The 27,500-nt window shown below is 64.2% G+C and overlaps 1 protein-coding gene across 1 annotated transcript in view; it reads left to right on the top strand.

Annotated features, from left to right (window-relative positions):
• CCDC187 (coiled-coil domain containing 187) overlaps positions 1–27,500 on the top strand; it is a 56,785-nt gene that overhangs the window by 28,394 nt on the left and 891 nt on the right. The window contains exons 10-29 of the mRNA XM_040631371.1: positions 1–30; positions 287–381; positions 2,385–2,974; positions 3,407–3,494; positions 6,605–6,794; positions 10,602–10,709; positions 11,243–11,307; positions 11,591–11,792; positions 12,764–12,897; positions 12,998–13,089; positions 16,121–16,433; positions 17,276–17,363; positions 18,592–18,738; positions 19,644–19,780; positions 21,796–22,382; positions 22,791–22,921; positions 23,268–23,380; positions 23,913–23,989; positions 24,460–25,902; positions 26,899–27,017. The exon at positions 1–30 is cut by the window's left edge and continues 1,001 nt beyond it. Of these exons, the coding sequence (XP_040487305.1) occupies positions 1–30; positions 287–381; positions 2,385–2,974; positions 3,407–3,494; positions 6,605–6,794; positions 10,602–10,709; positions 11,243–11,307; positions 11,591–11,792; positions 12,764–12,897; positions 12,998–13,089; positions 16,121–16,433; positions 17,276–17,363; positions 18,592–18,738; positions 19,644–19,780; positions 21,796–22,382; positions 22,791–22,921; positions 23,268–23,380; positions 23,913–23,989; positions 24,460–25,902; positions 26,899–27,017 (4,749 nt within the window). The remainder of the gene's footprint in view (positions 31–286; positions 382–2,384; positions 2,975–3,406; positions 3,495–6,604; positions 6,795–10,601; positions 10,710–11,242; positions 11,308–11,590; positions 11,793–12,763; positions 12,898–12,997; positions 13,090–16,120; positions 16,434–17,275; positions 17,364–18,591; positions 18,739–19,643; positions 19,781–21,795; positions 22,383–22,790; positions 22,922–23,267; positions 23,381–23,912; positions 23,990–24,459; positions 25,903–26,898; positions 27,018–27,500) is intronic.

Raw genomic sequence — 27,500 nt, 5'->3', positions numbered from 1 at the left:
ACCTTTTTCCCGCATTGCGCGCAGTCCAGGGTAGGTGCTGGGGGCGGGTGAGGAAACGGAGCCCGCCAGCTCAGCCACTGAGCTCCCAGCAGCCCCAAATGCTTGCCTCCCTGGGGCTGGCGGGGCTTCGGAGAGACCCATCACCTCCGCCCCAGCCCTAGAGAGGGGACCCCCATGGGGTCCAGCTGGAGCCCCCTGGAGGTCAGGGCTAGTCCTGGGGCCACGAGAAGGGTCTCGGGGTCTTCCTGCTGGGACGGGTCTCTGACAGTGTTCTCTCCTGCTTCAGGGCCTGGAGGCTCCCGGGAGCCTGCGGTCGCCTGTGCTGGAGTGGAGCAAGGTGACCTCTGGCATGGTGCTGGGGGACCAGGAGGCCCCGGGCAGGTGGGTAGGCAGGCGGGGGTTCCATTGCTGGGGGGGGCTGCCCCAGTGCAGGGGACCATGAGGGCACGTGCTCCCACTGCACGTTTACGGAGCACGAGGCAGGGGCATCGCGCGGTCCCCACCCCTGCTCTCGGCGCTCAGAACGTTTCAGCACCCCAAAGCAGCCCGTGCCCGTCGGCAGCTCCCCCGGCAGCCCGCCTGCGATCCGCCTGCGCAGAGGCGTCTGTGGGGACGGGTCATGGAACGGATTCCAGCGGGTGTGGCCCTTGGGGTCGGGCTCCCTCCCGGGGGCGTGTTTTCCGGGTTCATCCTGCTGTAGCGCGTCAGGCCTTCGCTGCTCCTTTGTGGCCACATCCGGTTCCACTGTGTGACACAGGTGGTGAGTCCCGTGGTCGGGAACGCACCTTTCGGCCGCCAACCCCTCTGGCCGCGCTGCGTGAATTGTTTGAATATCCGTCCCGTGGGTCCCGTTGCGGGGCTGGGACGGAACGGCCGGCGCCTCCCTCTGAATGGGACGTCTGTCTTCCACTTTCCGAGGAGCTGCCAGTGGTTTTCCTCACTGGCTGCGCCATTTCTCATCACCCCCACCCCCCGCAGCCGGGGACGACCCTGGTTTCTCTGTGTTCTGCCAACACTCCTTTTCTGTTTTGTTCTCTTTTGTTTTTGTGGTTTTCACTATCGTGTATAGTGAAAGATTGTATTTTATTTTAAGATTGTATTTATTTATTTGAGAGAGAGAGAGAGAACGAGCAGGGGAGCAGCAGGGGCAGAAGGAGAAGCAGGCTCCCCGCTGAGCAGGGAGCCCCACGTGGGGCCCAATCCCAGGACCCCGGGATCCTGACCTGAGCTGAAGGCAGACGCTTCACCAGCTGAGCCCCCGGGCGCCCCAGCTATTGTGCATTTCCATCGAGCCGGGGCAGCATCTTGAAGTGGGGGGTCAGGAGACCATCCGCCCCCTTGCGTGGGGCACTCCTGGAGGGAGCAGCTCCACAGAGCAGCCCGGAGGCTGCGTGTTTTTGAGCTGCTTAAACCTGACGTCTGGTAGCACCGGGCGGGGGTGCAGCTCAGTGGACGCTCACAGGTTCCTGTGCCCGGACTGAGAGCACGACCGCTCCCAAGGGCAGCCCCACCCGCAGCGGCAAGGCCGGTGGGGGCTCCTGGCTGCCCTGACCTGATGCCCCCAGCTTCCTCCCCAGGCAGGGGAGGCTGTGGACCCTTCGTCTTGCTTCCTTGTGTTCTTTTTCTCGCCACATTTTAAAGAAATTACAGGGAAATACACATAACATAGATTTACCGTCTTGACCGCTTGTAAGTGCAGCGCCCGGGGGCGTCAGCGCGTTCACACTGCCGTGCACTGTCCCTCCGTCCGTCCCCAGAACGTGGGCACCTTCCCACCCTGGCTCTGTCCCATGAAGCCCCGTTCCCAGCCCCCGGCACCCCACTCCCCCTCCCCGTGGCTGCGGATCCGACTCCTCTGGGGCCTCCTGGGAGCCGATCGCTCGGGGCCGGTCCTTCTGCGCAGGGCTGATCTCACTCAGCACCATGTCCTCCACGCTGGAGCCGGTGTCGGGGTTGCTGCCTTATCCCGGACAAGGCATGTTGTTGTTGTTGAGTTGTAGGTGTTTCTCATCCGTGTGGGTGTTGACCCTTATGGGACACAGGGTTTGTGATCACGTCCCCCTCCCGGAGGCCACCTTCTCGCTCTGTTCACTGTGCCCTTCCATGCACACCAGTTGTGCATTTTGAAGTACTTTGGTTGGTCTATTTTTTCTCTTGTCGCCCAGGTTCTTGGTGTTAAACCCCAGAACTCGGTCTTTCTTGGGCCGAGTGTGGCCCGCTGTTGGAGAGACGCCCATAGCCACCCCTCCGGCCACAGACAGTCTCTATAAACGGTCATGCTCCTTCACAGAAGCTGCGCTAGGCTCACCCCTGCGCCCATGTTTCGAATGCGCCGCGGAGGACGCATGCGCAGACCTGACCCTTTCCGCCCTCTCTCCCTGCAGCTTCTGCCTGTGTTTGAACAGAGCCTTGAATCGCACTGAGACTCTAGAGATGGGCGGCCCCCGGGACGGCTGGGATGGTGCCCCCATGCTGATGTCCACCCGCTCCTCCCCGGGCCCCCTGAAGCTCCAGGACCTGAGCACCCGCTCCCCGCGCCCAGGCGTGTGCATCTACCTGGACCCTGAGGAGAGCGAGCGCCTGGGCACATCGGGGCCGCTGCACTTCCGCTACAAGCAGGCCCGGCTACAGGCGCTGGAGACCATGGCCAACGTCCTGAAGCAACGGATCGACATCCTCACGGCCAAGCTGCACAGGTCGGAGGCTCCAGATGCTCTCGCGGACCCGGGCTCAGACCTGTCGCCCTCACACCACAGCGCCGTGCCGGCTGCCCCCATGCCCGCAGCCCCAGTCTGCTCTGGAGCCCTGGTGCCCAACGGGAGCAGAGGGGCCCCCTGGGACTGGGCAGACGTGCCGGCCAGGCCACTTGTCTCTCCCACGTGCCTCTTGGATGGCAAGACGCTGCCGTGGAGCCCCGACTGGGAGCGGCGGCACAGTGTGAGCCTGAGAGGCCACCACGACAGCAAGCCCCGAGGTAGGGCCGGTGCCCGGGCCGCAAGTGACCACCAGTGGCCAAGGGGACCCCACTTTCTCCCTGCCCCTCAGCTCCCTCTCCCTAAAGGGGAGATAAAGACGACGATACCACAGCAGGTGTCTGGGCCACCTGAGGGTCCGTTGGTGACAGTCCTGGCAGAGCCCGGCCACATGCTAAATCTTCCGTCGGCTGTAGACCTTGTCAGCACCTTGGCCCTGGCGGGAGAAGGGGTGAGGCCTGGCCCTGAGGCTTATGTGCCTGCCACTTCCCTGTCCTGCCTCCGAAGAGGGGCGAGAAAATGGACAGGGCCTGCCAGGCTCCTCCTGCCTTGGGGGTTGGGGGTGCCCCCCCTCCATCACCCCCTCCCCGCCAGCAGCTCCTCCCCTCCTGCCAACTCCTGGGGAATGAGCCCTGGTGTCCATCTCTCCAAAGGTTTCATTGAGGATGGGCGTCTGGAGCTGGATAACAGGCTGGCAAGAAACACGGCTTCCTTCCAGGCCCTCGGCCCCTTCATCGGGAGGTGAGCCTGCACGCCCTCCACGCACCCCGGCCTCGCCCTCGCCACAAGCCACCGGCAGTGCACAGCTGGTGCACAGGCGTGCACAAGGGTTTGGGTGCGGCTGGGCTGCTGGGGGAGTGACAAAGCCCCTGACCCGACCGTGACAAGCCCCCAGACTTGGGTCAGGGCCTGCTGGCTCTGGGGCTGGCCAGGGCAGGGCAGGGCGAGACAGCCCAGGCCACACAGTGGCTCAGAGACTCCACTCTGGCTGGGCTGTGGGCAGTGGGCCCCTGACCCAAGGTCCCCGCTGATGGGGGGACAGCCCCCGAATGCACCCCCTCCCCACTCTCCTCTGCACTTGCTCTCGGCCCCCGCCGGACTCTGTCAGCCACATTTTCCTTGTGATTGGTGGGTCCTCCCACCCAGGTCCCGTGTCCCGTGTCTGAGCGCTCAGGACCACCCATCCAGACACCCTTGCACCTTCCTGTGGCTTTCCTCCCCAGCACTGCCTGAGGCCTTCAGGGGCCCCCTCCCAGGGGACGTGGAGTCCAGTTGGTGGAGCAGACTGATTACTGCCAGCAGGGGGCAGCATTGGTCTGGACTTCTGCTTCTCCACCACCTGTGCCCCAGACCCGAGGGGAGGTCAGGGAGGGGAGAATCCCCAGAGGTGGACCCGGCACCTGGGCTCCAGGCCGGACACCCCACATCTGCGCGTCCCCCTGCTGGATGGCCAACAGGGCCTTGCAGGCCCAGCAGCTCGCAGTGCCGGGCGTTTCTACCCAGGGGATGCCCACACCCGGGCACTGGGTCCTCCCCGTCCCCCCCGCCCCCGGGTCCCTGACCAGGCCATGCAGAGTCGTGCCCTGGACGACCCAGCAGCCTTGCCGTGCAGGGATCAGGGCCCACTTTCGGGCCCCACGGTGTGTCCAGGAAAGCTGCCTGGCTTGTCCTTTCTAAAATGGAAGTTGGCGCTCCCTGCTTGGGCTCTGTGACTGCTGGTCGCCTCACTCACCGCCTGGGTCCAAGGATCAAGGTCAAAGGCCCCTCGTCCAGCTTGTGGCCCTCCCGCTGCTGCCCCAGGCCGGCGGCCCCAAGTTCTCCAGATCCAGGGCCTGGTCCGTCCTGCCGCCTCAGGCCCGTTTCTGAGTTGGGGTAGAGCCATGCCCCACCCTGCCCTTCCCTGCTGGAACCCCGGGGCTCCGTCTGGCTGGGGACCCAGCCTGACACCAGCATGGCACAGCGAGGATGCCGGCTCCCACCCTCTGAGGGCCTGACTGCGCCAGCATCTCCAGAAGGAATGGTGGGGGAGGGCGCGTCCAGCTGTGTGCCTGCTGCCACGGGCTCTCTGCACCTCGGACAGTGCTGTTCACGCTCTGTGAGCTGCGTTCTCCTTCCCATTTTACAGACAGGAACATTGAGGCTCAGAGAGGCCCAGCGACATGGCCAGGATCACATAGCTCGTGGGAGGCTGGACGCCAGAGCCCACGTTCTTCCACTGTGCCATTCCCTAGTCTGGTGCCCTCAGACTTGCCCTGAGAACTCGTTAGACATGCAGAGTCCCCGGCCCACCCCGGCCCTCCTGAACCTGGGGCACGAGGCTGGGTCCCGGGGCCAGTCCCGCAGGGCACCGTTTGAGAACCACTGCCCTGGGAAGTCTAGGCCCGAGGTCAGCAAGACCTGCAGGCCCCTGCCTGTCTGTGGATAAAGTCGTATGGACACCCAGCCACGCTCATCCTTCACGCGAGGGGGGCCGCGGTCCTGCTCACATGGTAGAGTTGAGTCATGTCCACAGAGACTGTGTGGCCTGCAAAGCCCCCGTGTTTGTTGTGTGTCCCTTTATGGGACGTGTTTCCTGACCCTGGCTTATCAACTGATGGCCACGTGGGCATTTCCTTTAAGGAGAGCAGCTGGGTGCCCCTGCAGTGACCTGGTCCCTCCTGTCCCCTCCTGTCCCCTCATGGTCACGCACTCCTGCAGCAGCCCCGCCCCATCCTGGGTCTTCCCAGATTCAGCCTCCAAGCCCGTCCATCGCTTCCCCGGGGCTGCTCCTTCTTTCCAGGACCCTCTTCCCTGCTGTCTCCCCTGTAAGGCCAGGGGCCACAGGAGGAGGGGCCGGGCGGTCACATAGCAGGTGTCCGCAAACTACTGGGGCGGCTGGAGGAGGGCCGTGCCCCCCCCCCGGCAGTGTCCACGCCCCGGGTGGTGTGTCCTTAGTCGCTCTGGTGGTCCTGAGACGCTGTGCGCCGGGGGAGACACGTGGCACGAGGCAGAGCTGTGTGCACAGGGACACAGGTGTCCCGTTCACACGGTCACTCCCTGGGCGCAGCGGCTCTCCTGGCCTACCGCTGTCTCGGGAAAGGCCCAACCTCACGCCTTCCTCCCAGTCCTGTTAGTAACATGTGCTGGCCAGCCCCAGGGCAGGGGGTTAGCGTGGCCTGAGCCGGGGCAGGTCCCCGAGTCCAGCCGGCCCGGTGTGACCCCTGAGTCCTCGGGCACCCGGCCGGCTCAGGCTCCCTCTGTGGGACGGGGTAGCATTTCGCGCCATGAGCCCATGGTGGTGAGAGTTAGGGCTGGCGTGTCCACTCTGCTCCTCTCTGGGCCAGTGGACGTGCCCCTGAGCAGATGGTAGAGGGAAGGACAGAGACGAGGAACGTGCCCCGTGCCCCTCACTCCCAGAGTGGCCGTCTTCCCCGAAGGGCCTGGCGTGGGGGCGGACCCAGAGCAGGCCCGGGCTTGCAGGCAAAGGGCGTTCTGGCCTCAGCGCAGTGCCCGGCAGGGATGGTGGAAGCTGGGCCTCGGCTGTCTGAGCTCCTGGGGGCTGCTGGTCCCTCGGGTCCCAGTGCAGAGCCCATGCTGCCGCTCACAGATGAACCACTCCTCAGCTGGGGACACGGCTGGTGTCAGCATCTATGGGGGCCACCTGCTCACTGCCGCCCTCCTGGTCCTGTGCTCACAGGCCCGTTCCCCCTTAGGCCTTTGGTCCTTGGCTTCAGCCCTGGACACGGCGGGCCTGAGAGCCGCTTTGTTCAGGCTGAGGGAACCTGGGTTCCTGCCGCCCCAGCCCCCCAGCTGCCTCCACTGCCCGGGTGTTCCTGCCCGGCTTGCTCACCTGTGTGTCTGTGTGCCCCTAGTTCACTCGGGGTGCCGGCCGTGTTGGACCCCCTCTGCGGCTCCCTGCAGCTGGAAGAGATGCCGTCGGCCAGAGGGGCAGGCTTGGTCACGCCCTGGACCACGCGAGGCTGTGGTAAGGGCGAGCCTGCGGACGGGCCCTGGGCTGGCTGGTCGGGTGGCCAGGGATGTCCGCCGGGGACCCCCTCCACTGCCTGACGCTCGGTGCGGTCCTACGGGTGTAGAGAGATCCTTTTCTATGTGGAGAGCATCCACGCATCAGTATTAAAGGTTTTTGGAGGCTTTCGGGACCCAGCTGCTTGCTATGTGCTCTTGTCACGCCTCTGTTGTGACTGATACTTGCTCCGATGAGGGCCATGAACGGCCCTGCTCCTGGACCTCTTCCTCCGAGCGTCCGCTGGCCAGGCTTCTGCCTTTCCTTTGCTTCTGAAGGGTTTTGTCCTGGGTTTTGTCCAGAGGAGGAGACTTGCTCAGGACCACCGGGTGGGTGCAGAGCGGAGGGTGCAGGGGTGTGTGGGGTGGTGCCCTGCAAGTGCGCTGAGGGGCGTGGGGGGCTGTGGGGGGGCTCCGCCCAGTGCCTGCTCGGGGAGGGGCAGCCGGAGGTCCTAGCACGGTGGCTGGGACCGAGAGGACTGAGTGGCTGGACATGCGTGTAGAAGGTGGCCTGTGGGGGGTGGAGGGGTCTGTGCCATCCCTGCCTCTTGGTCAGTCCCTCCCACCTCCCCTGCCTCTTGTCCTGGGGCTCTCCAGCCTGTGGAGGGGCTGCTGGGGAGCCTCACAGCTGGCCCTGCTGCTCCCCGTCCCCCGAGGCACTCGGAGCCTTAGCAGCCCGTTCATTCATTTGCGCCTCTCTCTACTCTTCCAACTTGTACCCACTGAGCACCTGCTGTGCCCGGCGCTGACCCGCGATCAGGCCCTGCCCCGGAGCACTGCTTTCAGTGCGGGGGCAGGCATCAGAAGGTGCTCGAGCGAGACCACACAGCATGTCGGGCTCTGAGTCATAAGGTCCAAGGATACGTGACCTGCTTCCCGGTAGAGACTTCCACCATGTTTCCAGTCCCAGAAAGTGCGGCCCAGAGAGGGGTGGTGAGGGGCCCAGGGACACCCAGGGATGAGCCAGGATAGGGCTGGGAGGCAGGCATCAGCACTCTGCCCAGCCCTTGCTGTCCTTCTAGAAGGCTGGCTGAGCCGGGGGATGGCAGGCTGCTGTGAGGGTGAAGGGTGATCCTAGTTGCCTGGGGGTGGCTGCCTCCTGGCCTGGATCCTGCAGGGGGTCAGGCTCTAGCCTTCCCTTTTTGGAGGGAAGCCCTCTCTTTAGCACTCAGCCCTGTTCACCATCCCCGCAGGGCTGAGCAGCAGGAGCGGCTCCTTGCTCTTGGGAGGGACGTCCATGGTGGGGGCCATGGTACCAGAGGCCCCCTTGAGAGGCTCCGGCAGGAGCAAGCCCCACAGTCCCTGCAGTGAGGCTGGGGTGAGGACCCGGAGACACTTGCTTCGGTGGCTTCAGGGGATGGTGGGGACGGCCCCCTCCCCTCCGTCACCTCCCCACCTGGGGCCCTGGCTGCCAGGAACCTGGGCACAGCTGTATGTTCCCGAAAGCTGGGAGGGCACAGGGTGCCCCTGCCCCTCGACTGTCAAATGGGGTGACGTGAAGCCTGGAGTTGAGGCAGAAAGCATGTGACCCTGAGGACAGCCACTGCACAGCTCTCAACCTTCACTGCTGCTGGTTAGCAGTGGCCCGTCCCTCCGGCCCCCCCTGGGACGCCCGGCACACGGGCACCGCTCCCCCCCCGGCTCACGCTCCCTGTGAGGTGTCTGCCCTCGTGGGGGGGGTCGACATCTGCGGGGGGCAGGCAGTCCTGCCTGGAGCCCATGGCGAGGGGTCTAAGAGCAGAGCTGGGGCAGAGAAGGGGACCCCCCCTCCGCATCCCAAGGGGAAAACCATCAGTCACTGGTTGAGGACAAAATGCCTGCATTGTGGACCCCCACCACCAGGGGGGAGCCTCGCCACAGACTCTTTCAGGGTGCGTCGGTCAGTGGGTCCCCTGGGCACCAGGGCAAGGACAGGCCTTCTTGCAGAGCTGCCCCTCCCCGCAGGTGCCTCTCAGCCGGGCGAGGGGCTGGACCTAGTTGGGAGGGAGCCTCGGGGTCCCCTAGGGCTCCCACCCACACCTGCCGTGCCTTTCTCTGCCATCCCAGTCCCCTCCTCCGTGCCACGTCCATGAACAGCCCTCCGGGAGCCTCCGAGTCTGGTCTGGGAGGAGCTGTTGGCCAGGGGCCCTGGCAGCCTCCATAGGCTGAATCTAAGCCTTCCAGAAAAACCTGCTCCTCTCCCTGGCTCTGCCTCCAGGCTGCCTCTCCAGGAGGCTGGGAGCAGGATGGACACGGGGTGGAGGCTCGCCCCAACTTCTCGGTCCCACCCGCGTCCCTCCTGCCATTGTCTGTGGGGCAAGGCCTATCTCTCTGTGCGCAGATGAAATTCTCTGACAGGATCCTTTATCCTGAGGCTGCAGGCAGCCCCCAAGACTCCTCTGAAATCTGAGCTGCCGCCCCCTGGAGTGGCTGAGATCAGGATCTCAGGAAGCTGGAGACCAAGCAGCGGGCCCACCCAGAGTGCGTGGGCTGGGTTTGCATCCGACACCTCCTCCAGGAAGCCCCCCAGATAACACCTGGGCTGGGCCGGGTCCTGCCGCTCACCTTTGGTAGCTTGCTCTGTGGGCCGTGAACACTTGAGGGCCCGGCTCTCACTGCAGTGCCACCTGCGGCCCGCCACATGCGTGTGCCTGGGAAACGAGGCAAGAGCGTGAGCGGACTCCTGCGCATCCTGAGCGCCTGGCCAGGCACTGTGTGCCACACGTGGGTCTTACCGGCCTCAGCGACCTGGGGGATCCCATGCTCACACCCCTGCTTATGGAGGAAGAGCCTGATGCTCAGAGAGGCACCATGGCCTCGAGCCCATCAGTGGCAGAACAGGGGTTCGGACCCAGCTTTACCCGGCCTGACGCAGCGCTGTCCATTAGACAGACATCTGGAACAGCGCCACCCAGTGGTACTCACTTTCGAGACCACGTCGTCCGGTGGAACCTTCTGGAAGGGGAGGACTGTTCTATATTCTGGGCTACCCAGTATGGCAGCCGTCAGCCACGTTGGCTGTCTAGCCAGTAACCGAAGGGTGGTATGTTAGGTTTTCCCTTCCGTTGAAGCGTAAATGTCACCAGTGTGCGCGGCGGCCAGTGGCTGGGGTAGACGGGAGACGTTAGCTCCCGGGCCGGTGGCGCTCCCGCCCAGGGCGTGGCGTCCTGTCAGCTCCCTTCAGCCCAGCCTCACCACCGAGAACACGCTTGTCGTGACGCGCCCACCTCGGGGACAGCACGCTTTCCCCCAGGTCACAGCTCAGCGCTCAGGGCGGCGGAGCCCATGTCTCCCTGGTGACCACCTGGGGTGCAGACGCGGTGTGGCCAGAGATGACAAGGGACGCCCCTCCCCGAGATTTCGGGCCTCCCGGGTGCTCGCAGGACGGTCCTCGGGCACTCAGGCTGGCGGGGCCTGGGGGCTCCTGGGCATTTTCTCTGCCTCCGGCTTCTCTCAGTGGCCACAGAACAAAAGCAAAGGAGGGTGTTTCCTTCTCGAGGGGACTTCGGCTCAGAAGAGACGCTTCAAGCCCTTCTCCAATGTGTCTCCATTCCCCATGGAGGCCGGCGGGAAGGGCAGGGCTGCCCCATGCTCAGCGCACGTGAGGTGGCCAGAACCCCTGCTCCGCACCCCCGCCCCCGGCCTCCACGCTTCAGAGTTTTCTCTGTGCCGTACGAATGCCCCGAGCTGGTTTCGCGGCGGGCCACGGCCGCCCCCACTCGATCCCTGGAAAGCCACTGCTCTGCTCTGGAGGGGGAGCACGCGGGGGGACGGCATTCTGTCTGCACACTCAGCGGCGACCACAGTCATCCAAGAGCCACCAGGAGGGCCCGAGCCCACACACCCTCCTCTGCCTGCTCCCACCAGGACCAGGCCCCGAAGATGGGAGGCAGGCCAAGGAGGGAGCAGCCGGCCGCCCCTCCGACCATGGAGCCGCCCCTAGAGGCCGCCGCAGAGGCGCCAGGAGCACCGACGGTATGCAGAGCTCGAGCTGGAGCCCCTCCACGGCCTGGGGGACTCCTGACCAGGGCGGGGAGGCTGAAGTTTCCGTGCTCGTTCTCTGGAGCAGTCCCAGAAATCCCAGAGACCGGGGGGGGGGGGGGGGCGCCCAGCCGTGACCCGGATTACAGCAGCAATAGCTGCCCTCTGTCCCGCCTGTGCTCGGTCATCTCATTGCCAGGGAGCGGGCACCTCGTTTTCCCGCCGAGGCTCTGAAGGGCTAGTGAGTTGTTCCAGGTTACCCGGGAAATGCAGGATGAGCCGAGGTCTGTCTGCTTGGCTCCCGCGGTCTCTGCAGACACGGGCATCGCTCCCAGGGGAGTGTGGCCGAGGGTCAGGTGGCACGAACCCCAAACGGAGGTGGAGGAGTCCCAGCAGCCGGCTGCCTCCCATGCCTTCGGCTGCACCCGTCCGCCCTCCCTGGATGCCGTGCGGGGAGCCAGGCACCTGCCCTCCTGCAGGCCGAGGGCTGAGGCCGCTCAGCTGCCCCTTCTCTGTGGCTCCCGCAGGTCAGCGCTGCGGGCACCTTGCCAACATCCTCCGGAAGTCCCCGGGCTCTCTCAAGTCCCTGCAGGTGTGTCCTGCCCCCATCCTGTTGGGCTCATGACAGCTGCATCCCCGGTAGGCCTGCCTGGCTGGGGTGAGCTGGGAGCAGCCCTCACGCCCCTGAGGCTGAGCAGAGGGGCTCCAAAGCAGGGCACTACAGAGTGGGGGGGGACAGCTCTTCAGCTGGGGGGCCATGCAGTGGGGGGAACAGACAGCCCAGGAGGCAGGCCTTCTCAGCCCAGAGGGGAGCAAGCCAGCTGGAGGCTGGGGCCCTGCCCCGAGGGGGGCTTTCGGGGCATCCCTCCGAGAAGTGTGGCACCACCTGCCCTCTTGGGCTCAGGGCTTTTGGGGAGCCATGGGGGCCCCCCAGAAATCCTGAGGCTTGGGGCCTCCCTGCAGCTGGACCAGGAGAAGCAGGAGCAGGGGCTGGCCCTTCTGCGGCAGCGGGCAGAGCTGGAGGTCTGGGAGACCCAGAAGGCCCTGGACCAGATGCTCTTCAAGCACCGACTGGAGGTCAGCTGGCCTGTCCCGAGGGCTCGAGGGCTCTTCCGGGGCAGGCCCCACTCCCTGCCAAGGGGCAGTGCCACCCCGCCTGCCCACCCGATCCCAGGGCCCTTCCAGGTGGACCTGGCCCTCTGGCTGTGTGGGGGTTGCCTGCCTTGTGGAAGGTCAAGCTGGGGAGGGAGTGGACACAACACCACCCAAACCGCGGGCCCCACTGGTGCCGGGAAGAGGACGGCACGGCTGCCTGCCAGAGGCCGGCTCAGTGGGCTACACACAGACGCTCCGTTCAAAGCAGAAGCGGGACATTTTGGCCCACTACTAGCCCGGGGGCACCTGGCTGAGGGGACAGATGACGGCCTGAGCCTTCTTCCTGCCTGTGTCCCGGGCGTGTTCTCACCTGAGTCGTGGGCCCTCTGTTGGAGCTTGTGAGCTGATGTGTGCAGGACACTCACAGCCCTGGCAGGTCTGCCAGGAGGGGAAGGGGCCCCACATCTCCAAACCGCCTGCGCTCGGGGTGGTCCAGACGGTGCCCGGCCCTGGGCCGACGTCTGGGATCTGGTTGGATGTCCTCAAGCTTCTCCGTGTCTTTGTTTGGGGGACTGTTGGGAGGCATTCCCAGGAGGGTACCCCAGCCCGGGGAGCGTGTGCGCACACATGTGCACACACGTGCCTGCATGTGCGGGCATCGTACACACCCGGCCCGGGCTCCAGCTCTCTCCTTCCGCTCCCTGTTCCCTGCATCACAGCTGCTGCGTGCTTGGGGTGCAGGGCTGCGGTTTCCGGGCCATCTGATCCCCCAACTTTGGGGTGCTCCAGCCCTGGCCTTGCTCTGTGTCTGCTGAGCACCTGCTGCCCTCCCCACCCTGCCACGTCCAGCCCTGTCTGGGGGCAGGGGGGCCTGTCAGCCTCATGTGGAGGACGGACAAAGGAGGCTCTGAGGTTGGGGTCTCCACAACACACCCCCCTTCCTGTGCTTGCAGCAGCTGATGGAGAAACACGCCACCCAGGCCAGGTCAGAGACGGCTTCAGCTCTGGCTTCAGAGCAGGACCGGGCACGGGTGTGCAGAGTCCTGGAGCCGACAACCTCTCCAAGCACCGCGACGGCCAGACCCAGGTGGGGCCCCGGGTGGGGCTGGTCACTGCCTCCCAACACAGCGGACAGGCGCGGGCAGCCGGTGCTGCTGGAACTGTGTCTCCAGCCCTTTTCCCTGCAGATCACACCCGGCCCTGGGCAGAGACGCTGCCCCAGCCCCCCAGGGTCCCCAGGAAGGACAGCAGAGTCAGGAGGACAAGTCGGCTTCTGCAGGTGAGAGTCGTCCAAACCACGCACACGCCAGGCGCCCGACCCCGCACCTGGGGCAGGCAGAGGAGCCCGGCTTTCAGCGACACGCTAGCCCTCCTCCCGCTGGACAGGCCCTCCCGGTGCTTCCCCTTCCCTTTCCTGGGCTTTGTGCCGTTGCCCTTGGCATCTACCTTAGGTGGTTCAGGAAGTCCACGAGTCTCCTTTACTGCTGGAGACACTCCGTCCCCTTTGAAGGTCTCTGCACACACACGCCCATTGCCGGGCTCGCTCTCCTTGTTGTAGATCCGATTCCGTCTCTGGCTTCACTGTCCTTCTGCCTGAAGGACCTCTGTTAGCATCTCTGGGGGTGCCGGTGACACATTCTCTTAGCTTTTGTAAAGTCTGAGGACAAACTCATTTCAAATTTGTTTTTGAAATATCCTTTGCTGAGCAGAGAACTCCAGGTGGACGTTCTGGTTTGCGCTGTTTGCGACAAGAAACCTGGGGTCGGCCTTGCTCTTCCCCCACACAGGAGGCGCCTTTTATCTCTGGCTGCTTTTCCTGCTTTCTCTTCGTCACTGCTTTGAAGCTGCTGGATATGACGGGTTAGGGTGTAGCTTCTCTTTCTGTCTCTTGTGCTTGGGCTGTGTCGCGAGCTTTGCACCTGTGGGTTTATCATATTCGTCGTGTTTGGGAATATCTGGCCACCGTGTCTCCCGTGTCCCCACCTGGCCCCCACTCGCCTGCACCTTTCGCCACCTTCGGTTCTTTCCGTGTGTTTGTTTGTTTGTTTTTTTCTTCTGTTTCCTTATGGAGAGTTCCTACTGTTGTGCCTTCAAGTTCATTACTCCTTTCCTCTGCAGTCTCTCATCTGTCACTAATCCCACTCAGTGTCTTTCTTCTCAGGCACGTGGGTTTTCGTCTCTAAAAGTTCCACTTGGACACTCTTTTATATCATCTCTGATTCTACTTGACTTTTTAAACATAGGGAATACAGTTATAAAGGCTTTTAAAGTCTTTCTCTGGCTCATTCTACTATCTGGGGTCGGTTTCAGCTGATTGGTTACTCTTGGAATAGGTCATGCTGTCTTGCTTCTTCACATGCCTGCTGGACACTTTGAATTTTACCTTGTTGGTGCTATATTTTTGTGCTCCCACACACAGTTGTGAGCTTTGTTCTGGAACGCAGTTACTTGGACTCAGTCAGATCCTTCCAGGTGTTGCTTTGATAACTGCGAGGTGGCTGTGAAGCAGGGCTCCGTCTGGGACCAAGGCAGGACCTTCTGTGGCCTCTGCCCTAAGCCCCGTGGATCATGAGGTTTTCTAGCCTGGCTAGTGGAGACAGGTACAGCTCCGGGCCTTCTCCTTCTTCCCGATGCTTCTCTCCCCGGCATGGGTAGCTTTCTCATATGGTTTCCACCGAAGGCTCATGGGAGACACTACAAATCTCCAGGTTCTCCCTGTGTGGCTCTCTCCTCTCTGGTCCTTCTTCCATGAGTTTTAGCTGCCTGGGTCTCTCCAGACTCCCAGCTCCATCTCCTCTCCCCAAGGGGTCTGCAAGGCTCTGCCTCAGTTTCCCTTCTTTGCACTGTAGCCTAGAAACACTCTCAAGGCGGTACGCTGTGACAATCAGGGGTCTCACCTGTTTTCTGTCTCTCAGGGGTCACTGTGCTATATTGCCTGATGTCCAGTGTCTGGAAAATTGCTCTTTCGTATACGTGTGTGTGCACATTTATGTATGCATGCGTTCTTATACACATGTCATTGTTTCATTTCGTCGCTTTTTAAAGTTATTTAGTGGGACAGTAAATTCACAGTCCCATCCCTTTTACTCTCTTGGTGGGAAGCACAAGTCCTCAAATGAGCTTTTTGAAACTATAGAGTCCTTTGTCCGTCCCACCTGCACTGAAGGACAGCTAGCAGTGGTCACTGGCAAGAGAGCTGCTCATGTCCAGAATCTGGGCTCTGCCGTCACCCCACCTGCTTGGCGCTGGACCTCAAATGGGTCACTCTCTGTCTCCGGGCCTCAGTCTCTCCTTCCGTGGACGTGAAGCAGGACTGAGTCATCGCCGAGGCCCCCCTACCTTGGGTCCGGTCCTTTGTACGATCAGCGGGGTCACACAGAGCCTCACATCAGGACAAAGGAGATGGTGAAATTCTCCTGGTGTGGCCTTGTGAAGATCTGGTGTCAAGCTGTGTAGGTGGGGGTATTAAACTACCCCAGACGGCCTACCTTTGAGAGGCCCTCCTGTAAGAAAGGCCCCTGGAGCCCCTACAGAACCCACCCACCGACTGCTTTCTGTCCCCAGAGTCCGGGCAGGAAGTGAGACCAGACCAAGCTCCCTCCCAGCTGCCCCTGGCCAGGCTCTACCCTCGGGTCAACCCTACCCACCAGGTACGGGAAGAGGTGCCATGGGAAGGGGGCTCGGGCAGGCACTGGCAGCAGCTTTTATTTATTTATTTTTAATTTTACGTATTTATTTGAAAGAGAAAGAGGGAGAGAGCATGCATGACTGGGGAAGGAGCAGAGGGAGAGGGAGAAGCTGACTCCCCACTGAGCAGGGAGCCCAGTGCGGGCTCGATCCCAGGACCCCGGGATCACGACCCCAGCCGAAGGCAGACACCTCACTGACTGAACCACCCAGGCGCCCTGGCAGCAGCTTTTAGACCCAAATCCTCCACCTGACTGCTGTCAGGTGCTGAGGCCCACCTCTCCTAGAGCCTGCACCCAGGGTATGCCTGCTGCAAATTCTGGGCTGGGGGAGGCACTCCCTGCCGCAGGCATCACCCACCCTTCCCACGGACATCTGCCCAAGCCCCTTCCTCATGCCTGGGGTGGTAGGTGAGAGCAGGCATTTCAGCCAAGTTCTTCAAGCAGGGCTGGCCCCCACCTTTCAGGCTGCACATTTCAGGGTAGGTGGCCCGGTCTTTCCCCAACCTTCTTGGGCACAAACAAGCGCTCAGCCTGGATTAGGGCTGGGCACGAGACTAAGATGATGAGGACCCCACCCTGCGCTTGGGAGCTCACAGTAGGGAGGGGGGTACTCCGCCTCAGGAAAGGAGACAGGACAGGAGGGGATGAAAGAGGCGGGCAGTCTGGGAGAGCTTCTTGGAGGTGGCGGCCTCTCCTGGACTGGGCAACGCTCCCACCCAGCGAGGCTGGTCCCAGAGCAGCCTGCTCAATCTGCCCCGCCCCAGGTGAGCGCCAACCCCAGAGCCCCGGGCCACTTCACGCTACAGATGCTCGAGCTGAGCCTGCGGGAGGAGGAGCTGCGCGCGCAGCACCAGACGGCGCTCCTGCGCCTGCGCGAGAAAGCGCTGGAAGAGAAGATGCGCGCCGAGCTGGCCTGGTTGGAGCAGCAGCGAGGGTGAGCGCACGCGCGGTTCCGCCCCCGCTCGGGCCCCGCCCCGGAGCCCCGGGCAGCGCGGCGTGGCGGCTAACTGACGGTACGGGTCCCAGTGGTGATGGATATTTGCGGAAAGCTAGCTGAGGCAGTGAAGCGCTGGGAGCAAGTCCATAAACACCGATCCCCGCAGTGCCACCTCTCCCGGGGAGCCTGCCTGTTTCTCAGTCTTGTTGCGGGAGACACGCGGCTGTTGAGCACCGTTCGAAACGCACCGAAGTGCTGTTCTGCAGCCCGAGTTTCACTTCCACCACGAAACCTTCCCGCGCCCCTGCCTAGCGCCACGACTCGCAGGGGTGCCCGCTGAGCGCACACGCCTGTCGCCGGCTCCAGGCTGGGCCTCGCGGCGGTTTCCGGCTCCGCGTCCTTGCGAGTGAACAGGCGCAGAGGCGCCCCCTGTAGTCAATGCGTGTCAGTGACGGTGCACTCTGATGCATCGGTAGCTTCTTGACGTTCCCTCACTGGCTTCCAAAAAGTGTACCCCAGTGAAGGTCCTCCCCGGCTCGAGGCTGTGCGTGTGCGTGTGCAGGTCCACGATGCCCCCCCACACACAAAGGACCCTCTGGGTGGGCTGGGGCTCCAGGGTGCAAGGCACTGCCCTCCCTTCGTCCGTCAGGCCCGAAAGTGGTCATGCAGAGTAGGTGGGCAGAGTGGCAGCCTGGGCTGGGCCCCCAGGCCCCCCGGGTTCCCCCCGCCTGTCCAAGCTGAGGGCGGGGACCATCCCAGGTCCACCTGGCTGACCGCTTCTGCAGTTTTCCACACCCACTTACTGGATGCGAGGTGAGCAGTGGGTCCTCCTCCCGCAGGTGCCTGGGCAGCAAGGGGAACGCTGCATTGCTGGCGGCCCTGGCAGAGAGACAGCGGCAGGCCCTCAGCAGCCTTGAGCAGGAGCAGGTAAGGGCCCGCTCAACCCTGAGGGGGTGGCAGGCGACCGGCACCCAGTTGGTCCTGCTACCCTCCTGGCTGGGAACGTGAGTGTTCTGCACCACACCGTGATAATTCCCCAGCCGTCACCACCCTCCCTGGGGCTCAGGACCCTGTGGTGCAAGGGGAGCGCCCAGTGGCCAGAGGGGGCAGTGTGGCCTGGATGCCCTGTGGCCCTGCTGTGTGTGGCCTCGTGGAGCCTTGAGAACGGGAGGATGGCAGCAGTGTCTGTGGTGGGGGCTGCAGGGGTGTTAGTGTGGCCAGCACTGGCGGGGGGAGTGTGCTCGACCACAGAGGGGCTCACTAGCTGCTCCGAGCCCAGTGTCCAGGGGCCACTGTGTGGTGGGACCAGCGTTAGCCCCATTTATGCAGATGAAGAAACTGAGGCTCAGTGTAAGGGGCTGGCCCTGCTCAGGGACCCCCAGAGGGGCAATGAGAGGTGGTGCTGTGTTGACAGAAGCCCTCCTCCCCAGACGGCCTGTCTGGGCCGAGGAGGTAGGGTGGCAGATGTGAGGATTCTGGGCAGAGGGGGCAAAGGAAGAGACTCGGACAGAAAAATGCAGGTGACAGCATGACCGTGAGCTGTGAAGGGGCCTTGGAAGGGGCTCCAGTTATCACATGGCAAGAGGTGCTGAACCAGGCGGTCGGAGCCCCTGACTGCTGGGGCTTGAGCCAGGGACCCAGCTCTGCCCAGCCTTAGTTTCCTCCTCTGACCTATAAAGGCTGCCATCTCCCAGGGTAGGTGTGCAAAGACCCGAGCATGTGCTCCTGGCAAGGTGGCTCTGCCAAGGGGTCTGCCATCAGAGACGAAGCAGGGACCAGAGGACAGACGCGGACAGTTTAATGAAGGGACCAGTCCAGGGGGTGGGGGCAGTGCCCAGAGCCTGGAGAGAGGGAGGGCTGCATGGGGGAGGCCAGAGGTGCAGCTGGCTTGTCCCAACCCGGGTTGGGGGGCCCAGGGAACAACACCCTACCTTCCCTCCCACCTCCCGCTAAGCCTTCTGTTGGGCAAACCCACGGGGGGCCAACATGCTGAGCAGGCTGAGAAGGGCGCCTGGAGGGGCTCAGGGAAGGCCCCCCTGGAGCGGGCTGTCCCCCCCAGACACCCCCTTTCCCCGCTCATCACGTGGGTCTCTCTTCCACGTGTGCCTTTGTGCGGGGTCGGGGGCTTTGCTGACGGCTCCTCTGGCTGGTTCAGAGAGAACTGCGGTGCCTGCGGAACACCCAGCTGTCCTCACACAAGGAGAGGACGCTGCTCCTGCAGCATCAGAGGGATATCCTTTCCCTGCGGGCAGCCGTGGCGCGTCTGCAGCAGGAGTTCGAGGCCCGGACCAGGCTGCCTCAGGTGGGCGTGCTCCCTGGGCTGGAGGCTCATCGCCTGCCACCGGGCTGCTCCGTGGGACGGTGCAGGCTCCCCATCAATGTGCCTGAGACCCAGAGTGGGGAGGGCCCGGGCAGAGGGTGCGGCTGGAGGGCAGGAGGGGCCAAGGAGGTTTCCTGGATAGCGTGGCCCTCGTCAGGCTCTGGAGGGGTAGCCAGCCCCCTCCACGGTAGGGGAAGGTGCTCCAGGCCCAGAGGTGGAGGTGAGCAGCCCAGTGGGAAGGGGGGGGGCATTAGGCTAGAGCTGGGGACAGGGCCAGTGGCGGCTGAGGCAAGAAGGAAGGGTGGCCTGGGCTCCTGGGGGGACAGCCCCTTGGGAGCCCCGAGCAGCAAGGGTGTCCTTGCTCCAACTCCCTATCCCACGGGCTGTCGCATGGAGGGGGCTGTGTGGACACGGAGTGGGGCCGCCGTCCCCAGCCTGAACGTCCCCTCTGTCGAGATGGGGAGGCTGATGGCCTCACCTGGCTGGGTGAGCCTGGAATGAACTGGGTTCTACGGGTTAGTGGTCACACTGCGGGATGAGCAGCTGGTGGTGTGCGCCCTCCCCCAGGCCCACCTGCAGGACAGGTGACCGGGGCTGCCTGTTTCCAGAGCGTGGCCTTGGGTTTGAGCGCAGTGACCCGGGGCAGCCTCAGGCAAGGACTCCCCAGCCCTGGGCCCAATGTCTGCACCTGTCTGGGGGCTATTAGCACAGATGCAGGGCTTCTGGGAGGTTAGAACCGCCTGTTGCAGCTGGCGGGAGCACCTGTTTCAGCACCCCACGCCAGGCGACCAGCGGCCTCGCCACGTGAAGCCCGCCCCCTGCTTCTCCTAAGAGCAGGTGAGACCGATGTGTTTCACACAGCCCCCGCCCCGTGCTGTCTCTCGTAGACCTCTGGCCCCGAAGTCAAGCCCGCTCAGACGGAGGGGCCGGCGCAGGGCTCATCGTGCCCCTCGACACCACGTGGGCCTAGCAGCCCCACCAGCCACAGCCCCTGGAGAAACCCCGAGAGCCCACGAGCCCAACAGTGAGTTGTCACCGGCAGTCCTGGCCCCGTGCTCACTATTAAAAGCCTTTCCTGTGCTGAATGGCCCCGGTGCTCGTGGCTGCTGGGCCCTGCACCTCTCTGCCCTGCTGAGGGGAGGGCGGCCCTGGGGACCCCGAGGAGGCCCCGCTCCAGCTGGCTGGCCCATGGGAATGTGGGCAGAGGCCAGAGCGGCCCTGGCCCAGTGGGAGGGACACAGCAGGCGCTGGCTCATTCCTAGCTGGGCTGCTGGCTCGGGTGTAGCCTTGGGGTGTCCTCCCTTCTCTGAGCCCGGTTCCTCATCTGTGAAATGGGGACAGGGGTGCCACCATCCCCAGGTGGGGTGCAGTGAGACAAAGCAAGTAGATGGGCCTTGCTCAGGGGCAGTGTGGCCCCCCCAGCTGCCAGGAGCCCCCTCCGAGGCTGGTGTGGGGCTGTCCTACCAGCTGTGGCAGCCGGGCCTTCTCTCACAGGCCTGGCCACGTGGCCACTGGCCTCGTTTTGCAGCAAAAGGGCCTCTCATGGCCGACGAGAGGGCCCTGCCCAGGCTGAGTCACCGTGAGGGCGGAGGGGGAGTCCGATGACCGGTGCCACCTGACCCAGAGCCCTGCTATGGGAGAGAGCGAGCTGCTTTTCCCATCAAGAGTGTCCTACATCCCTGTGCTCGGAACGCCTCCTTCCCTCTGTCTTAACAAAATGGCCCCAGGGCTGTCTGCCCACCAGCCAGACTCTAATCACAGCAAGCCAGGGGTGAGGACGCAGGAGGCAGCCCCCACCCCGGGAAGGGCTCATGGCCCCCCGCCAGGAGCAGCCTTCACAGGGGCCCCTGCCTGCCTGTGGGAGCACCGGCGCCTCCAGAGGCCCTCTTCCCACGTGGGGGACCCTTTGCAAGCCTCCTCTGCGCAGGAGGGTCATTGCCCATCTGCTGCCTGGCCACCAGCCCCACTTGGCTTCCCCGTGAGAGCGCTTCTCAGCATGGACTGATCTACCCTTCACGTTGCTATCGATTGCCAGGCCCGGGATCTCTGAAGAGGCTTCCAGGCCGACTGTACCCTCTGGGTACCCGGCAGCTCGCTGGGAAGGCTGTGTGGGCAGGGCCGTGAGCACATGCCGTGGGCAGGCCTGGGCCCCGTGGGAGCCGGCCGTCCTCCTAGCGGCCAGGCCTCGTTTGCTTGTCTCATCACACCAGTGAGGCAGGAGCCACTGCTGGAAAGCTAGGGAACAGAGAGGCTGCATACGTATGAGGAAGAGTTTCGGGTTTCTTATAAGCACCCCCTCCCTCACTGAGGGAACATCTGACTTTTTGCTGGAGGTCACGCCACGCAGGGAACAGACGTACTTCATTCTTTTGCTCCAACGAGGAGCTCAGGAGAGCTCACAGCGGATCAGGGCCAGGTGCAGCCTTGACCTAGTGCCCATGGGCCACTCCCTGCTCTCAGCGCCCCCCAGCGCTCCTGGCTTGAGCCCCTGGGTGTGCGGAGGGGGTGGGGAGGACAACAACCCTTTCAAAGGGCAAGAGGGGGCTCCCATTCCAGGTTATTTAGCCTGTCCTGCTCCCGAGGCCGCGCTGAGGGTGGGCGATGGGCTCAGGCACAGCCCCCTGCTCTGTCCTCCGCATCCCTGCTCCTGGGGCCAGGCAGGGGCCTGCATCTGGGACACTGCGGACAGCTGCCCCCCAGGCCTTGCCCCAGAGAAGTCAGAGCTGCAGACCCTGAGCTGTCTCCTCCTTCAAAGGCCCAAGATTACAGGCACTAAGGATGGCCCTGTGACCCCACTCGGGGGAGACGCTCAGGGCCACCCCGGGGGTGGGCAGCTGGCTGTGCCCAGTTGTAGTGAGTGCCTGGGGGGAGAGGGAACAGAAACAAGGCAAGCCGAGCCAGAGACAGTGTCGGCGGTGTCCCAGCAGGCCTCCCCGCCAGCACTGACCTTTGGTCTAGGGGTCAGGAGACCTGGCAGCCTTGACCCCCAGCTGCCTCCTTGAGGCTGTGATGACGGGGCCAGGAGCGGGGGGGTTCCTGATGCTCGTCCGTGTGCCCGGAGCATGGCAGCGGGTCTGGGCGTGTGGTGTCCAGGCCTCCAAACTGCCTGGCCTCCCAGAGCTCAGGTGGGCCCAGTGGCCGGTCTCTGTGCAGCAATCTTGACAGAGCACCCTGTGCTGGGGGACACCTCCCTCCCAGCATGCCCCAGCACTGTACCTGTGCCCCGTCAGCCCCCAGCAATGGCCCCATCTGGGGGCAACAGCCCCCACTTGGGAAGCTGCCTGGTGGGCAGGGCCCAGGCCCTGTTTTACCTCACCCATGTGCTGACCACTCGGCCACCGTCCACAGCTGTGCCCTGGACGCATGCTGTCCCACTCGTGGAGTGTCCTGGTCAGGGCTCGTCACCTGGAGAGGGCACAGCCCAGACGGGCCGTCGCAGCCCCTCTGCACTCTGCCTTGCAGCCCCCCCACCGGGCAGGAGTACGGGACACCCCTCCAGGCCACTTCAGCTGCTGACAGTCACCAGCCACCTCCAAGGCCTGTGTGGGGAGAGGACACGCCTGTACTCGGCAGCTGGCCTCATGCTGGGGGCCGGCTGGTGGAGAGCCAGAGCCCCGTGGACCAAGGTAACCAGGCAAGGCAGCAGCTGCCGAGGACCGATGGTCACTGTCAGTGGGCCCTGGCCACTTGGGGCAGCACCGGGTTGAGGTCAGGCAGACCTGCGTCCCAGGGAGCCTCGCCCATGCTGTGCGACGGGGCCATCCCCACCTCTCCGTCTGTGAGAGCCATGCCGGCAGGAGGGTCCCCTGCACACGCCCCCACCACCATTCCCGGGCAGCGTGGGTGGGCCGGCGAGGGGTGCTCCTCCCTGCCCTCAGTCTCCCCCTCTGTATGTCGGGGGGCGAGTTCAGGTGGTGTGCCCGTTTCCCGAGGCTGATTGTTTCACGTGGCTTCAGGATTCCTGGACACTGTGCTGTCCACATCCTGTGTTCCATTCCGTGCCTGTCGATGCTTACGGTCCCTTTGCCTCACAGGAGAGCCCCAACCCAACCCCAGCCCCTTGTTGGAGGAGAAGACCTGGCCTCCGACAGAAAGCCTTGCGCAGAAATTCGAGGACCAGCACTCCCTGGGCGAAGGGGGTCCCTGCGGCCCCTCGGAAGCCAGCGTGAGTCGGCCCTGCACTCCCTGAGGGCAGAGTGGGGGCCTGGCCTGGCTTTGTCGGGTCCTACCATGTGACTTTGGCTGGGCGGGTCACCCTGTCCACCCGTGGAGGGTATGGAGGGGATGGAGCCTGTTTGGCCCTTCCCAGGTGGATTCATCTGTTGAGGGGTCCTTGGAGCGCGTGGGTGGCGGGGGGAGGGTATCTGGTAACTGGGGGTCTCCAGGGCCATCTTTAAGGGGATCTCTTTGTTCCTAACCATAGTCACGGGAGCATAGGGGCTTTACCCACAGCCAAGGGCCACAGACCGATGCCACACCCCGGCTGCGGTCTTTCTCCAACATGTTTCCAGCAGGCGGCTGAAGGTGGCCTAAGCCCAGCAGGGTCGGAATTGGAGCTGGATTTTGCCAGCCGCCCCAGGGAGCAGCCCCCCCAAATGGAAAGCTGGTCATCAGGGGAACAGAGGTGTGAGGTTTGGAGGGCTGCCTGGGCTGGCGGGATCCTCAGGCAGGGGTCAGGGCCCTGGGGCATGGAGATGCCTGTCCTCTCCTTGAGAGACCCTGACTCCCTCCTGGAGCCCCTCGTCCTGGCCTGGGCCCCCAGTGCACCCCCAGCCCTCCCCATGCCCTCCTGAGTTTGACCCCCTCTGGAAACAAAGATGTCACCTGGTGAATTGGCCCAAGATCCAGTGGTGGGGGCAGTAGGAGGGGCCCCTCCAGGGAATATGTGCCTCTGAGCCTCTTAGGTGGTAACACCCCCAGAGACCTGAGCCAGCAGGGACTGAGGCCAGAACCCCTAAACACAGGGCCCCTGGCCCCCACCTGGGGAGTCCTGTGCTTTGATGGCCCCTCCGTAGGGGCAGATGCCTGGCAGACGGTTGTCAAGCTTATGGGGTAGTTGAAGGCCCTTGCAGAGGCCCTGAGCTGTGAGGAGGAAGCTGGGGGGATGGGGCCTTCTCCGGGGAGCCCCTGGGACATCCCCACAAATGTGCCTGCAGGACAGAGACCTGTTGGCAGGAGGCCCCCTGCGACACCTTCTCTCGCCCGGAAGCCGCCCGGCTGACTACTACTCCAGGTGATGCCCCGAAAGGCCCTGCCTTGCCCAAGAACGAATCCCCACTCAGGGTCAGCCAACACCAGCTCCTCAGTCAGAGCCAGCCTTCTCCCAAAGCCCCACGGGGGAGCCCTGCCCACTCCCCACCCTCCTGTCACGGCCCCGCGTGGCAGGTGAGTGACTGTAGGGAGAGACCCTGTCCGGAGCCTCCTGTGCCTCGGGGAAACAGAACAGGGCAAAGCCAGCCTCAGTCCTGTCCACGGCAGCCGCTGGACGGGCACAGACGTGATTCCCTTACCTGTGGTGCTGGGCGTGGAGTCGGGGGCTCAGCCACGCTGGCGCTGTGGACTTTTCTTCCACCCGTCTGGGTTTTTCTGGTTTGGGCCCCTGGCTTAGGGGCCGTGGGGTGTGGGCTGCCGGTTGTCCCTGTGCTGCGGGGGTGACAGAGTGTGAGGACTGTGGGCCTCACCCCTACACTCCACTCTCTGCAGCTCCCGCACCACCCAGGCCGCGTGCCGGCAGCCCCCTGGAGCTGGGTCCCGAGTCCGAGTGTGAGTCCGCCCCCCGGAGCCGCTCGGGGTCCCATGCCACGTCCTCCGCGAGCGGGCTGTCCTGTGGCTCTCTCCAGGACTTTCAGAAAGTGTCCGCCACTCTGGTGCGGCTTTCTGGGGGCTCCACCTCCCTGTCAGACTGGGAAGCGGGGGAGGCCCCCGACACAGATGCCCGCTGGTCCGGGGAGTTCTCTCCGCAAGACTCTGGGGGCCTCCACCGGGCCGAGAGGCGGGTGGCCTGGGAGAGGCTGGAGGGCAGCGGGGCCGGTCCCTGGCACGGCTCCTTGGCGGAGGCAGGAGGCCCGGCGCCGGGTGGAGGCCTCCTGCAGGCGGGCTGGCTGCTGCCTCTCCCGACAGCCCCCTCTTCGAGGTCGGGGTCAGAGCTGTCAGAGGCATCCAGCGAGGTCTGGGACGAGGAGAACCTGCCCGAGCCAGGCCCTGGTGCCAAGCCGGCCTCGGGGCGCTCCTCACCTGCGGGAGGCTCCTCCCTCCTGGAAAGTGGCCCGGAGCCCTGCTCTGCACCTCCTTCTGCAAGGAGGGAGGAAGCTCCTGCAACCAGTGGGAGCCTGGTCAGTGGATTAAATACAGAAAGAGCCAAACAGGTGTCGCGGGGGGCTACCTGCACGCCACCCCCACCCAAAGCCTCTTCTTCCAGTGACTTAGACCCGTCCCTTTCCTCTCCCTCGGGGTCCTCGGCGTCTGAAGTGGTGGACTTTGGCAGAGGAGGACACCCTGGGCCTCTGCCGGCCTCAGCTGGCTGCCCAGAGGGGCCTGGGGACGCTGACCTGAGTCTATCCAATGACAGGAAACCCCAACAGGCCTGGTCTGAGCCTGAACTCCCCGTGAGCCTGCGGGCTCCTCCTGAGGACCCTGGAGGTCTGGTGGCCCGGACCCCCGAGGGCTGGGCACCTGGGTGTAGGGGGAGGGGAGACTCCCCTGCCCCAGAGGAAGCCTGCCCCACCCTGGCCAGGGGGGTCTTGCCTGAGATCCTGTCCCCCGTGGATGACGTGCTGTCCTACAGCAGTGCCGACCTTCCGTCCTCCACCCATAGGGACGTCAGCCTCCCTCTTCTGCCTCCCCCCTTCCCAGCAGAGAGCGAGGCCAACGCCAGCAGCCTCCACTCAGAAGACTTCCCTCCCCCACCTGAAGATGCCACATCTCCTGGGGGCTCGCTGGGCCCCCCAGGGGAGGATGCCCCCGTCAAAACTGGGGAGTTGCCCTCGTTGTCTGGGGAGGGCCTGCCTGAGGCACTGTCCCCGGGGCCCCAGGAGTCAGGGGTCTGCCCCGGAGCAGGTGGGTGGGGTGGAAGCCTTGGGGACAAATTGGGTGACTTGTGTTCTGATGGGGGAGCCCAGGCTGTGGGCAGCCAGTGCGTGGGGGCAGGTGGTGGGGAGGCTCCCACGGCTGCCAGTGCGCCCCACCCCATCCAGAGTGGCCTACGTGGCCAGGGGAGGGTCTGCCAATGTTGCTGGCGGCTGGAAGGACGGGGCTGTCTGGCACCGGGCAGGGCGCCCAGCTCCTGCGGCCCCTGTGCAGACGTACCCGGCGTGGAGGGAGCCGAGGTGGTGGGTTTGGTCTCCAGCCAGCTCACCAGAAGGATCCTGTGTGACTCGCTAGCTGTGCTCTCAGAGCTGGCCCAGCCGGCGGCCCGCTGATGGCGGAGCTGGCGTCCCCCGAGGCTGACCCGGTGTGTCCCCCAGACTGACGAGACTCCTGAGGGGACAGTGCAGGGCCCGCAGTGACACACAGACACCCGTGACTGCGGAGTCATTGTGCCTGCGTGTGCCCGCGCGTGCGGGAGGCTCCAGAGGCCTGGACCCCCGAGGGCAGAGCGGCCACTCACCATAGCCACCCGCCGCTAGCCGTGCGGGTGGTCATCTGATGCTAAGCCAACGACCGGATGCTGGCGTGACGGCAAGCGCGGTGGGCTCTGCGTTCTTCCAGGCGTTGGGTCCGCTGCTTCCGTCAGGCGCCTGAAAGGGTCCCTGCTCCCCAGAGCCTAAGAGGCAGGAAGGTGAAAGGTGGTTGGGGGGAAGCCCGGGGTGGAGGTGGCCGGGGCAGGTCTGCACCTGCTCACACCCCTGGCGCTGCTGGCTTCTGAGGCCCTGCCTACGGGCCCGCCCAGCCGTGCCCGTGAGAGGAGCTGCCAGCTCAAGGGCCAAAGCCCACCAGCCAAGCCTCAGCCTGTCCTCCGGCGGTAGGCAGGCCAAAGCCTCGCTGAGTGCTCAGGACTCCTTCTGGAAGACACCAGAACCCTGCCCTGGTGGCCGTCCATTGTCGAATGAGCCCTCGGGGACACAGGCTGTCTTCAGGGGTGTGGGCGGGGTGCTGACCCCTCAGGACTGGGTTCCTCCCATCCGGGGCCTCGGGCTTCTGCAGCCTTAAGAGAGGAGCTCATCCCCTTGGCTGCACTTATGGACCTCCGGGAAGACCCAGAGTTTCGTGGCTTGCAGTTTCGATGGGAGACGTCTCCAAAGCTGGCCCAGCAGAGCCCCGAGGTCAGCCTGCGCCCTCCACTTTCTAGCTCTGGAGAGGGGCCTCCTCCAGGCAGTCCTCCACCAGGCCCCCCGCTCTGGGGTAGCCGCATGTCCAGGCCAGCCGCTGGCCAGACCCACCTTTGTCACATGCTGGCTGGTCCCGGTTCAGGGCTCGGGGAGGCACAGCGAAGACCCTTGGTGCTGCCTTCGCCCAGCAGAGGCTTGGATGGGGGTGGGGGGACGTGTTCACGCTCTGTAGACACAATTTCCAAACAGGTTCTGAGCTACAGCTTTCTTATTGATTTCCTTCTAGTTTTCTGAACAAATTAGTCCGTAATTTTTTATTTTTCTCTATTTATTGCTGACCCTTTTGGATTTACGAGGCCGTGTGAGAGGAATGATGTATTTTACACACACGTGTTTGGCGTGGTAATAAATCTCCCACATCAAAACCCTGCAGATTTGCCTCAAACTCGATCGCCCCCTTTCTGGTTGCCGTGGGGT

The sequence above is a fragment of the Ursus maritimus genome, unplaced genomic scaffold (genome assembly GCF_017311325.1).
Source record: "Ursus maritimus isolate PB19 unplaced genomic scaffold, ASM1731132v1 scaffold_17, whole genome shotgun sequence".
Taxonomy (NCBI): domain Eukaryota; kingdom Metazoa; phylum Chordata; class Mammalia; order Carnivora; family Ursidae; genus Ursus; species Ursus maritimus.
Note: the sequence above shows the minus strand (reverse complement) of the source record. Positions and strands in the feature narration are given on the sequence as shown.